A 12,736-nucleotide genomic window follows, 5' to 3' on the forward strand; every position below is an offset into this window, starting at 1 on the left:
TAAGTTATGTATTACTCTTGTACACTGTAATTTGGCAATTATAAAAGCCTCCAGCTTACTGGTTTTAAAGTCTTCAGATGATCTGTGGTGTGCAAAAGACCACTTTAAAAGTAAGAATTCTGACACCAGTCTTGGAATACAAAACAGTGTAGAACCAAATTACAAGGGAGACTCAGTCTGGTAGGTGCACTTTTACCTATTTTTCTTTAACACTTTAATGTCTAGGTAGCTGATCTTGAAATTGCAAGAAAAAAAATGTAGTGTTACATTTGCAAAATGGAACGTCCATCAAGTGATGGTTGTTGGCTTCCTGATTTATTTGATTGGGGAAGAGGAAAAGGAAAGGGCATTTCTTAGAATTTTATATTAAGTTCTCTTTATTTGAAGGATATAATCTTGTGGTTTGACTTTTTTCCTATACAAAACCAATTTGGCTCATTTTGCTTGAGAATTATTTTAAAAGTAAAGGACAACTGAAATTGCATGGAGTTTGTTATTGGTAAAAGGTCTGTATAAACTATTTCTGTACAGTTGCTAGAGGCAGGGCACAAAGCTTTCAGGGTATGTTAGTGCATGGTGCATTACACAAGAGGGGATATGCAGGAACACAAGAAGAGAGTTCTCCCAAAAGAAAATGATCTTACAGTGGTGAGATTTTAATTGGGAACCCATGGAGTAGGCTCTTCAGAGAGTCTCCTGGCATGCGACTGTGGCTAGGGACAAAACCAAGAGTTATTTCCTTTCAACAGACAACTGAAGTGAGTGAAAATTCTCAGTAACAGCAACCAGCTCTTTCAAAGTTAAACTTCCTCAAAACACCAGAGATAAGTAGTAAGTTACTCTGGGAGATGTCCAAATACGCATTAAAAAAGATGAACAGTCTGGTGGTTTTCTCCTGGCCCTATGTATGTCTGCACCCTGAACAGAATTTCAGATTCCTCTTTAAAGCTTCTAAGTATGGAACTTAGAAAGCATGTTGTATAGCTTACAACAAAAATACTGCCCCTCCACTACTGCTGAAGTCACCCAGTGAAGAAATAAACAACAAAAACCAACAGAAAACCAGCTAGCATTTATAGGAAATCGAAAAATCTGGGATTTGTTTGTTTTTAATCCATTAATATTTCATTTTGAGACAATAATTGTTCCCCTGTCTTACTTGGTCTCAGATACATTCAGTCCTGTGCCACAACAATCATCCTTGTTATGCAAATATGTCAGCATCTTTCAGGTAACAGGTTTCAATGGGACTGCTACTGACCATAACAATATAGAATTTGGACAGTTGATTGATATCAGAAAACTCCCTGAGTTTTATTTTTACCTTTTAACAGTGAAGCAGTAGGGATACACATGAAACAGTTATGCAGTCATCCACCTTCGTTGAAGTTTTCCTACATTGCTCTGCAGCAAAGAATGTAAAATTTTAGGGTTGCCTCACAATAAGTGAAGGACTTGTGTTCCTGGATTCCTGCTGTGATATTGGTATGCACAGGATGAAATGTGGGAGTTTTTGTGGATATTTTGTTAGTTTGTTTTTCCTCCAAGAGAGTGGGCCAATTTGTTTCTCAGTAGTGAACCTTGTCCCCAGCAGTTCTGGATGTCAAAGTGCTTTTTAGATCTGGTAAAGACAACTTGCTACTCCTGTATGCTTGACATCATGATTCTTGACCTTAAAAGTGTGTTTGCTTTCATGCTTTTTCCCCCAGTTTAAAAACAGAAAGCAGATCCTCACCTTCTCTGATGTAATTAATGTGCCATTGTTGAATCTGGTCATTACACCAATGTGAGAAAATTTTGTAAATGTTAGGAAAAACTTCCATCTATCCTGACATAAAGCATTTTTTTCCACTTCTGAAGTACTGAAACAGTTAAGGAAATGAAGCTAATCTGTGACCATTTTGCCAGCTGAAGTCATTAAAATTGCATTAATAAATTTTATCCCTAATTTTTAACACGTGATAACGTATAGTTTTAAAGCCATGTTAATATGCATTCAGCTTTAGGCTTGTGTAGGAACGAGCTCTTTGTTTTGTGTACAAATCACAGGTAAATCAGTTAAATGTCACGTTAAGTGCCTTCATAAACGTACATATTATATATGATTTTGAAGGAACACAGAAGATTTTTTTTTTTCCCCCCCTAAAAGCATTGTTAGATGACGAGCATAAATAATTATGGAGCTCAGAGAAAAGTTTCTGTGCTCTGGTGCTGTGCTGAGTCTTTGCTCAAATTAGTTCTACACACTAATTTAGATACTCTGGAAATAAGATGTCTAGTCGCATTTTGGATGAGTGACCATCTATAGGTCTTCTTCATATTTCTTGTAATATAGTTGTTGAACATCAGAGAATTCAATAGCAAGTATTTTAGATGAATACTATGCCTTTCTCCCATTTTAAGGTGGATGGCATGCAGATAAAAAGTTTGCTGTGCTGAAAGCAGAGCTGTGCACAGAAGGTGACAAATGAGTGTGCTGTCAGAGGGAAGATTGGCAGGCTGTGGCACATACGCCCAGCTGAGGCACCAGCCCGACTGCTCTGGGCCTGTCATTATTTTAAAGATTTGGCTTATAGATTCATCTGCAGCAGCAGTTCAACAGAAGGGCATTTGTTCAAATGGTCTGTAACATTAGTAAATGTGTTATCAAAACAGCACACACCACTCCATTATAAGTCTGGCTTTGGTGTCACCAGCTGTGCAGTGAACATGGTTACAGTGATGGCAGTGCCACAGCCTTACGAACTAAAAAAATAATGTGGCGAATACTGGCATTACTTTATCTGGTGTTTAATGGCGTTACTTTATCTGTATGTTTTGGCCAAAGTGGTATTTTAGTACCTTGGAGAACATACGTGGTAATATTCTTTTATTCAACCATTTTATTTAAAGTTCTCTTAAGTTCTTGAGACAGTACTAATGGGGATAGGTATGCCTGGACCGTTCCACGTCTGCTTTATGCTGATAAATAGGAACTCGCTTGCTTGAAATCAGGTCATACGGCCAGAGATTTAAATTGTTGGCAGTAAATTTGTCTGAATACTTTAGAATGAGACTTATGTATCGTATGACATTTAAGTGTGTCGTAGCATTTTGAGTGAATTATTGTTCTGGGTTTTTAGTGGTTTCAGTTGGTGTTTTTAAATCTGATGGGAGTGACAGATTGTTACATAGTAATCTCTCTGGTGAGGTTAGTGAGAGGCAGAGAACCACCAGCATAATAAAATTCAGAAGCATGGTCTTGGGAGCTTAGCACTTTAGTGTCCAATAGCCCTGAGCTTAAATTTAAGTTTTAAACTTCCACTTGTGAGAAAGTGGGGAGGATGGGGGAAAGAGAAGATAGCTTTGCCTTATTTCCCTTAAAATTATGTACTCCATTCTTGCACTCTTCAATTTAGCTGTTACTCTGCCTACACAGCTGTGTAATATCTGTGTAATTGTCCCTTCACTGTGAATGTTTTTTCTAGCTACTGGAGTCATGCAGTGGCAGTAAATTCAGTGACCTTAGAGTGTTCTGTTGGTTTTTGACTAGGTATTTGAACGTGAAGGAAATGATACTTTACATTGTGTTTAAACGGAAGGGGAAAATGTGCTGATAATTTCTGATTTTGAGGTACTTCAGGAAAAGAAAGGTCTCTATGTATGCAATCTGTATAAAAAATTAAGTACTTCTGTAAATAGTTGTGAGTTAAGGTAACTGCTTGAGACTGAAGAATTGTGGTCATCTGTTACAGCATTTGTCATTAACCTACAAAGGTTTAATACTCCAGGCATTGCTGGCACTGCTTAGAATGATATCCATGTGAGATGGTGTTCTAGAATGTAAAATAGTAGAGAGACATTACAGTCAGATGATACATGCTGTTGAGATCTCTACCAATTTCTACCTAGGATTCAGTTTTGTTTGTGAAACCCTAATTCTATGGGGTAGTCCTAGGATGTCCATACATTTGTAGTAGCTTTTCAAATGGCTTTTTAATATTCTTTGCTGTGACTCATAAAGGGACACTAGATTTTTAAAATAAATACAGTATTTTGAGTGTAGCCAGGGATACAGGATAGATTGCTCATAATGTGCAATTATTGCATGTCGGGTTTATTAACATTTCACTTTAATAGCCTAAAAACATTTGCAAAACTGTCTTGCCCTTTTTTTCCCCCCCAAACTTAAGTCTAAGCAAGGAGTTTTTACATAGGTTTTCAAAAACCCATGCACAGAAAGTTGCAGGTTGGTTTTCTGTGATGTATTTATACTTGTTTATGAAAGTTTCCACACTATATTTTTCTTGTGTTATACACTGATTTAAATTCCAATCATTTTTCACTGTAACCTATAACAATTCCCTGGACTTCTACTTTAATTATTTTTCATGAAAATAAATGATACGTAAGTATTTTCTGAACTGAAAATGGGCAGAACATACAATCACACCATACCTGGAAATGGTGGCAGTTGGGGAGCAAAGAGTAGGGAAATGGAATCGACCATTTATTTCTTAAAATTGTTTTGACTCACAAATTGTCTGTGAGTGGTGTTTTCTTCACCTAATTTCTTAAATGTCACTTTTCACATTTTGAATGCAAAGAGGCTTATTTTTCTGTTTTGGAAACCACGATGTTGTAGTCGGTCTGATGCATGTGAACATCAATTAAACTTCATTAGGTAAATAAAAAGTTTTGCATTCATATACTGGTTTAATGTACTAATAGGATGAGTAGGGGTATATGGTGGTGACGAGCATAAGTAGTAAGAATGGGTTTAATGGCAATGTTATATGAAAGTTTTGTGTTTCACTTCTGTTTTGATGGGTTTAATAATGTTTTCATGTTACTTGTGAAGGCTTATGGCACAGAAACCTATGCTGGATTTTAGTTGGAAATACCAACTGGTGCAGAGAGGATGCGTGGTGATAGCTGTGTGTGTGACAGAGTTCAGAAGGTGGTGTGCTGCCTTCCTGTGCTGGGGAGATGTTTCTGTTTTGGCAAAACTTCATTTTTTTTTCCTGACATGAGCATAAACTACTCAAATTCTGCTCATGGTGTTAACAACAAGGCGACCCAGTCAGACTGAAGAGGATTTTAATTGCTTTGTCAACAAGTAGTATTTTTAAATTTTGTATGAGAGGGGGTTTGCCTAAGCTTCCTAGAATTCAAAACTTCTGCTACTTCTAATCAGCACTTCATCAGAAAATTGATTGTGCTCAGCATTAAACTGTTTTACAAGGCTTAAGCATAATTTAATATTTTAAAATCATCTGTTGCACTGGCACATGGCAAAGACTTTCAAAATTCTGAACTAATTGTTGTAACTGAATAATTTAAAGAATAACTTATCTTTTAGATTATACTGAAGACCAAGGGTATAAGTGTCATTAATCTCATGTAAATGTAAATACATTCTATTTAAAAGGTGTTGTATATGAAACTGTGTCCATTGAAAAAATGTGCAAAAAATAGACTGGATTATTTCAGGATCTTCTCTGCTGTTACTAGAATTCATTTCCAGTAATTTTTATAGCCTCATTTGTTAGCAATCATTGCCAGAAGTGAAGGAAATCAATGTGTAACAAACTAAACTCATTATCAGTGTACATGTTAATTTGGGGGAAGGCAGCTGCAGATTGTATGACATAGTATTCTGTAGCATCCAGTTTTTTTCTTGTGCATTTTGCCTCTGTACCAACTGTTAAGTCTTTTCTTCTATTGTCCTTGTTGGGGAAAAACAAACAAACAAACAACTTTGAAATTACTGTAAGGCTAGATGGTCTCTGATTTTAAAGAATGTGTTGTAAAGATGTTACAGGGAACGGTACTAAAGTTGAAGCCTAATGGATGTATGTCATGTGCCTGGCTTGGTCACTACTATGTCAAGTGACACAAACCTGTAGCACTTAAGAGGTGCATTGTATGGGGCTGACAGTTTATTACTTTGGCTCATCCCCGTTGCATTTCAGCTCCTCTGCAGCATGATTTTATTAATACAGCGTGAGAAGGGATGTAGTGTAAATGGGAGTGACTGGGCACATTTCTGCATTTGAGATACAATTACATTCTGAGGGGAGAATTATCAATGCCATGTTTATGTCAGTCTCTTCCACAGCCCATATACCCATGTGCTTTTAAGTATAACTTGTGTATTCGGTGTGCAAGGAGCTCCATTCAGAAAGGCTTGAAATGGTATGTTAAAGGTGTCTGGACGTGTACCTCCCACACCCCATGGATGCATGTCTCTGGCCTGTGAAAGGGCGAAGCTGCTGAAAATCTGAGAGAGCTCATCAAGTGCACTGTTTTTAAATACGTGATAAAAATGCTTACAGCTCTGCAGCAGCTCTCTTTTGGGTGTGGGGAGGAGGGAGGTGATGTCTATGCTCTAGCATTATCCTCTTGAAAAGTCGTGTTCAGTTCAGGATTTGGCGAGGTAAACGTGGGTCCTCATTCCCACCCTGACTTCAGTGATTTTCTTAGGAGCCGGCAGCAAACGGATCCCTCCCCTCTGGGGATGCCTTGATCTTCCGAGGCTGATACCAGACACAGGCAGGAGCTTGCTGTTTTATCTGCATTGTCCATCTCTACCTTAATGAGTGAAACAGTTAAGTATCACAGGGGGCGAGCCTCTAGGAATGTGTCTTCCATTTGACTCGAAGAATATTTCGGTGGATAAAGGGAGAGGGAGGGAGAGGAGAGAGAGAAATCCACTTACATCACTCGAACTGCATTGAGTGTGTGCCTGTGTGCAGGTTAAGAGACAGACTTCAGTGTCTTTGCTTTCTGCAGGAAGCAGCAATGCCGTTTGTATCCTAAGAGGAATTTTTTATTTAGAAAAGGAAGCATTCTTTCTACCCAGGAAATGGCTTTCCTTGTGCGTTGCTATGCCAACTGCCTGCAGCCATGGTCTTCCAAAGTAAGCACAATAACGTAATTATATTGGCGTATTGCATTCAGACTCATGATTCTCTGGGTTTTTGTGTGTGTAACTGTGTTGTATTTTTGTTGCTGACTTTTTGGGCGGTAGAAGTGCTTGTCTTGATTGTGAGGAACAGGCATCATAAAATTGAATGTCCATCAATGTCATGCTGCTGAGATTAATTGTGCAAACTTGGTTAGCTGAGTGGAACAGAGATCACTGGTCACTACTCTGTCAGCATCATTAGCAGCCAGGGGAGGAGGTCCCTATTCGTGTGCGCTACCCTGATTTTGGGGGAGTGGAGGGTAGTGGTGGCAGGAGGGGGGAGGCTACATTTGTGAGTGTGCGATTGCAAATGAAACAGGAGTGTTAACAATGCTTGGCTGAGTGCTGGAGGCTGGTTCCTGCACCCTGACCAATATAATACTGTATTAAGCCTTTTTGTGGGAGTCTCTGTGCAGTCAGCCATTTTAGCTTTTTTTCGTCTTTTTTTTTTTTTTTTTTTTTTTTTTTTTTTCCTTCCTTCCCCATTTCCCATTCCTCAGGCTCAGGGAATGGTTTTGTTCCCTTGAATGGATGCTGGATATGTAGGGTTTCATCAGGCTCCGTACGTCCTGACATGCTTAGACTTTCAGTGTTGCAAAAATGGAGACTAAGGCTGTCATTTGGATTGCTGCTCTGCACTACAAGTGCGAGGGGGGTTTTGAGCTTACCAGTAGTGACACTTTTAGCTCCAGCTTGGTTTCACCCCCTCCGCCTCTTTTTAATTTAATGCTGTAGAGGGTGACTTGCCATCCATAAGAAATTGGTACATGATGTGTAAATTCAGTTCAGCTTATGTTTCTTCATTATGAAACCACTTGCAATCCCAGCTAACCATGGAGTTATGGGCCAGCAGGAGAAACACTCAGTAAGTATTGCAAATTCTGTTTGTTCTATCAATAACCTGTCACGGGCAAACTGCATGGGGATTGAAACTGCTTGTCGTCCTGCTCGCTGGCTTTCCTGCTTGTGGATTTAATAGCGGGTTTGGAGGGAAAGCTGTACCTGAGGTGGCATTAATGTCGGTGGCTGTATTTGAAATTGTTTTTAGCTTAGCAAAGGCAACTCTGTAGGTTCTTTTTGAATGTTAAAAATTTACTGAAAAAATGCTGATGTACTTAGGTTGGGCAGGAAGCTTTGAGCATTCAGTTAAAATCATTATGCATTTGTTAAAACTTTAAAACAATATGTAAGCTATATAACAAGTGATATAATTGTAGGTGATGATAAGAATAGATTTATTCTGTCTAGTGTGTGCTACTAGTGTACTGTTGCCTTGTAGCATGGCATTTAACATCTGTGATACACTTATGCTGAAATGCAGAAACTGTTAGTAAAACATGGAATGAACAAAAGGCATAAGTACTGATGCTTTCTAATTGATCCCATGAGTCAGCTACACCTTTGTCATGCTTTAATCCCATAGGCTGCCTGTGTTTATTGTTTGGGAAAATGCATTCATAAGCAGAAGAGCAAACATTATTTAACAAGGCCTCAGGTGTCAGGAATTAGAAATTCAGGTTTTGCATGACAAAAAAGGTTCTGTAAGTTCTATAAAAATGTCCAGAACCTTATTGCTCAGTTAAAATGTTTAAATCTTCATGCAAGATTTTATATGGTTCAATACAGTTTTCAGTCTTAAAATTTGTTTCTGGAGAAGATATTTATATGTTCTGTGACTACGGTGTCTTAGAATGTGCCTGGGTATGTGAACAGGATGTTCAGCAGATACCGTTAAAGAATCGTAAATAGTGGGAAGAGGTGATAGCAGGAAGTTTTTGAAGGACGAACATTTTTTTTTGCAAGAATTCAGTGTTGATTGTGTAGAAATACAGAAAGTAATCTAGAAATGTTTTAAAATGTGTCCAGTGAATTTTTCTTGCACATGTAGCTACATATCACAGTTTCTTATTGTACACTGTTTTGTTCCTTTCCCTTGTTAATTACACTCTAAGTATATGGGAGTTCATGTAACCAAACTGTTTGGTGTTCATGAAATATTTAGAACTTAATCTAAAAAAACCCCAAACAAGACCCACCTTCTTTCCTCCTGAAACTCAAGCACTGAAGAAGTTGAAATAGAATAGGATACTTTGAATTTGCAAATAGGAATAAAATTAAAAAGCTGCATTAGGTTTTCTGGCTCCTTCTACTCTCCAGAGAATGTCAAATGGAAAGTTCTAGATTTATTCTTGTAGCACAACAAATTTAACTGCTATTAAAGAAGTGCTTATAGATAAAGGGAAAAAATGATCTAGTTTTTTAGAAACTCTACATTAGAAACTCTGTCATATTCTAGTTGTATAACTTAGAGTTATTTAAATCACAGAGATGAATTTCACCCTCCAGAATAGAGAATGGACTACAGTGTAGGAATAGTAAAAGGAAAAAGGTCAGGGTATTGCTTTACAAATGTTCCCATATATGCAGGAGAAAGAAATCATACTGTCTGACATGCAGTTGCAGATTTTGCATGAAAAAAAGACATAGTTTAAAGACTTTATAGAACTTTAAACTGTTAGGACCCAGACTAGCTTAGCAAAGACCACTGCTTTGACAGTGCCTGTTCACCAGGTAGACGTTATTTTCCTTGGAAGGTAAGACTGAAAGATGTAAATTTTTCGTGGGGAGGGGAGGGAAGCTTGGAGTTCCAAGGCATAAGACTTTCTCTTACTTTGTCTAAGAGGAAAACTTCTTGAATTAATCATTTCTGGTAATGAGTTAGTTTTATGTTAGTATGTTCCCAGAATTCTAAATATTTTATTGATGTCTGACTTGAACTTATTTCAAGGAGAGAGGCTTAATTACTTCTGTGACATCCCCACCCAGAGTCTCACAGCTTGATTTGCTGGAACTGAATGCAAAATTCAGTTCCAATCTGAAAATGAATGCAAAAATCTCCTGTGCAAGGTTTAACAAATTTCTGTGAATTATTTTACTTAATGCTGTTAAATCTTAATTTCACACTAGTTTAGTTAGGGAATGAGGGATATGGTTTAAATCTACTGTTCAGTGAAAAAGGTATGCAAACTGGCCATTGTGTTAATCATGGTGAAAATGGAGAGAGGAAGAGTAAAAAATGCCCTTGGGTTTCCTAGACTTTTTTAATGCAAAAAATAAAGTCAGCAGCATCAGTCAAGTGTATTGGTCTTACATGCCTCATGTTTCATAAATTGGAAGAGTTTGAAGCAATGCTACAAGCCCATATCTGAAAGGGATGTTCTTTGATACACAGCTACTGTTGTCTTTTTAACAGGGAGTAAAATTATGCTCTGGATGAAAGATGGCAGAGAAATGAAAGCAGGATTGTCGCAAAAATACTAATGCTTAGTTCTTGTATTTGATGTACTTTACCAGATTTTGTGTAATTAAAGGAACCGTAGAATGGTTTGGGTTGGAAGAGTCCTTAAGACTCTTAAGACCATCTTGTTCCAACCCCTCTGCCATGGACAGGGACACCTTCCACTAGACCAGGTTGCTCAGAGCTCTATCCAGCCTGGCCTTGAACACCTCCAGGGATGGGGCATCTTCAGTAGGTTCATTCTACTTGGCTGTTTCCTTGCTGGTTATAGGAGTCCTCTCAACCAGCTTTATAGGGCTTTCATTATAATTTTGCTAATCTTAAATTTTTGGAAGATGAGTGATGTTTCAAAAAATATTGCTTTGTGGGTGTTCAAACAATCTCTTGAAAAACTTCACACATTGCATCTTATACCTGGTTTATTATGTGGAAAAAATCACATGAAGGTCTAGTACAAGAAGGTTCCCATTGTAGGCTTGGGCCTTGTAAGGTGTTGGCTTTTGATCTCATTTCTCTTTTTCCTTTGTATTTGTTGTTTGTAGGAACTTTACTCAAGGTCAACTAAAAAAACAAAATGAAAAATTTGACAGATATGATGACTTGTAAAAATGGGACTTGAGATGCGTAATTCTTACATGACTGTGTAATGATTAACAACTCATGAATTGCACAGTACATTGGAATGACTTATGGACAACCTGTATGTTTTTACTTCAGCTGTAATTGAAATCAAGTCTGCTAAAAAAGGACAAGTTTCGCTGCTGGCATAGTGACACTTCTTTAGTGATCATGGGTGTTGCTGTCTTTGATGTGCTCAACATGTCTTGAATTACTAAAAAATATTGGAAGTGGCAAGTCAAATTTTTGGGTTGTTCTTAACCATATTTTAATTCACAAAGATTTATGGTCTTGTGCTAGGGGTCCCCTCCCTCCCAGGAAAGAGAAGGAAATGAGTGCTATTTTGAGGAAAAGTCTTGAATGGGGATTGTTCAAATATAGTTATTTTAGTTTGATGCATAGTAAGGGTGCCTGTTGGCATGCTTTCCTAAGAAATCTAGAACTATACTAGAAATAATTTTCTGTTACTGGAAGACATCAGTATTTCTCCTTAACTCATATAATAAATGTAATGTGAAATAGTTATTTGTCCTTTGAGTGAGCATCACACAGCACAAATAAGTAATGGAAAAGAGGTGTCGTGTTGTTATCAGATGGCTACAGTTGCTAAGCTTTTGCCCATTTGTATATACATATCTGGAAAAAAAAATACATGTGTGAAAAAGCTCTGTCTAGGTAGTAGTGACCTGTTAGCTGCTGCAGCTGCTCATGGCTATGATTTTGTTCATCTTGATGAATTACAGTGCTCTGGAACTTGATATATATTATGTTCTTTTATTGTTAGGCACCTTTATTCTTAGCACATTGAAACTATATTTCTGGTTTTTCCCCCTTCTGATTATTCCTTTCCTTTTAATTTGTGTATTTTGAAAAAAAAATTCCTCTCTGGAGACCAATAAAGGGGTTGTGGATTTTTCATGTGATTAGAAATAGTGTTTCACCTCTTTATAAGTGCATTATGATAGAGTCTTTAATTGCACAACTATGTATCTTCTGCAAAATTTATCTCAAGATGGATAGCTGTGTAATGAGCAGCTGTTTGATGTTTTGGGCTAGCTTCATTGCTCAAAAGGCCAGGTTGTGTTTATGGTGTACTGTTCAAGTCTTACTCAGAAGAGAAAAGCATAAATATTATTCTCTTCTGTGGCTTTTCAAGATGCTTGTAACTACAGTGTTCAGGCAATTAATTAAGGTATTGCAGGGGCAGCATTATCTTAATTTTTCAGGTAGGTCTGCTGGAGCAAGTCTTTGGCAAAACACAGACAGAATTTTGAAAGCTTAGAGATGGTCATTCCACAGCATAGGAAGGTCTAAATAAGCATTCAAAGGATGGATTTTGTTGCTTAAGTTTTCTGTATTGGCCTAGTTCAGGCACTCACAACCTAATGATCACATGAAAGGTTGATTTTAAGTGACTTGCCTGGCATCCTGCCAGGGATATGTGGTAGACTCTGGCTAAATTCCTGTTCTGCAGGACAGCATTTAACTGCAGATTTCCCAAAATGCTTATAAATGGCAAAATTTTGGTTATTTCATAGGAATGACTGTGAATGCATTTAGTGACCTGTAGAGATGGCAATGAGAGCATCCTTGGCACTTAGAAGATGTCCTGCTATCTTTCTATTTTGGTTTCAATGCCTGGGGATTGCACAGCATATTTCAAAGTGAGAGGAGAAGAGAGAGAAAAAAACAGAGCAAAACAGAAAACCCACAAAACCATACCAGAAAGGCTGCCATCTATATGTAATGAAGTAGCTAAATTTTTTTCAGGTCAGCCTGGGTAGTTGATGTAGAAGATTGCACAGGGCGTTTTTTAGCAAGTTTAGGAAGTAAGAGAGTTTCAGGCCTCATAACATATTCAGTATTATGGC

General features: G+C 37.7%; 1 protein-coding gene across 7 annotated transcripts in view; it reads left to right on the forward strand.

Annotated features, from left to right (window-relative positions):
• The window catches only part of RAPGEF2 (Rap guanine nucleotide exchange factor 2), a 184,289-nt gene that overhangs the window by 106,195 nt on the left and 65,358 nt on the right, over positions 1 to 12,736 (forward strand). Inside the window, exons 1-2 of one of the 7 annotated variants that reach the window (XM_040063651.2) lie at positions 6,874 to 6,901; positions 7,777 to 7,814. The exons of 5 other annotated variants lie outside the window; for them this stretch is intronic. In XM_040063651.2, the coding sequence (XP_039919585.1) occupies positions 6,889 to 6,901; positions 7,777 to 7,814 (51 nt within the window). In that variant the 5' untranslated portion in view covers positions 6,874 to 6,888. Of the gene's footprint in view, positions 1 to 6,873; positions 6,902 to 7,530; positions 7,815 to 12,736 lie in introns of those variants that run through there. One more of the 7 variants, XM_040063650.2, reaches the window with a different exon arrangement.

This window comes from Hirundo rustica, chromosome 5 (genome assembly GCF_015227805.2).
Source record: "Hirundo rustica isolate bHirRus1 chromosome 5, bHirRus1.pri.v3, whole genome shotgun sequence".
Classification (NCBI taxonomy): Eukaryota; Metazoa; Chordata; class Aves; order Passeriformes; family Hirundinidae; genus Hirundo; species Hirundo rustica.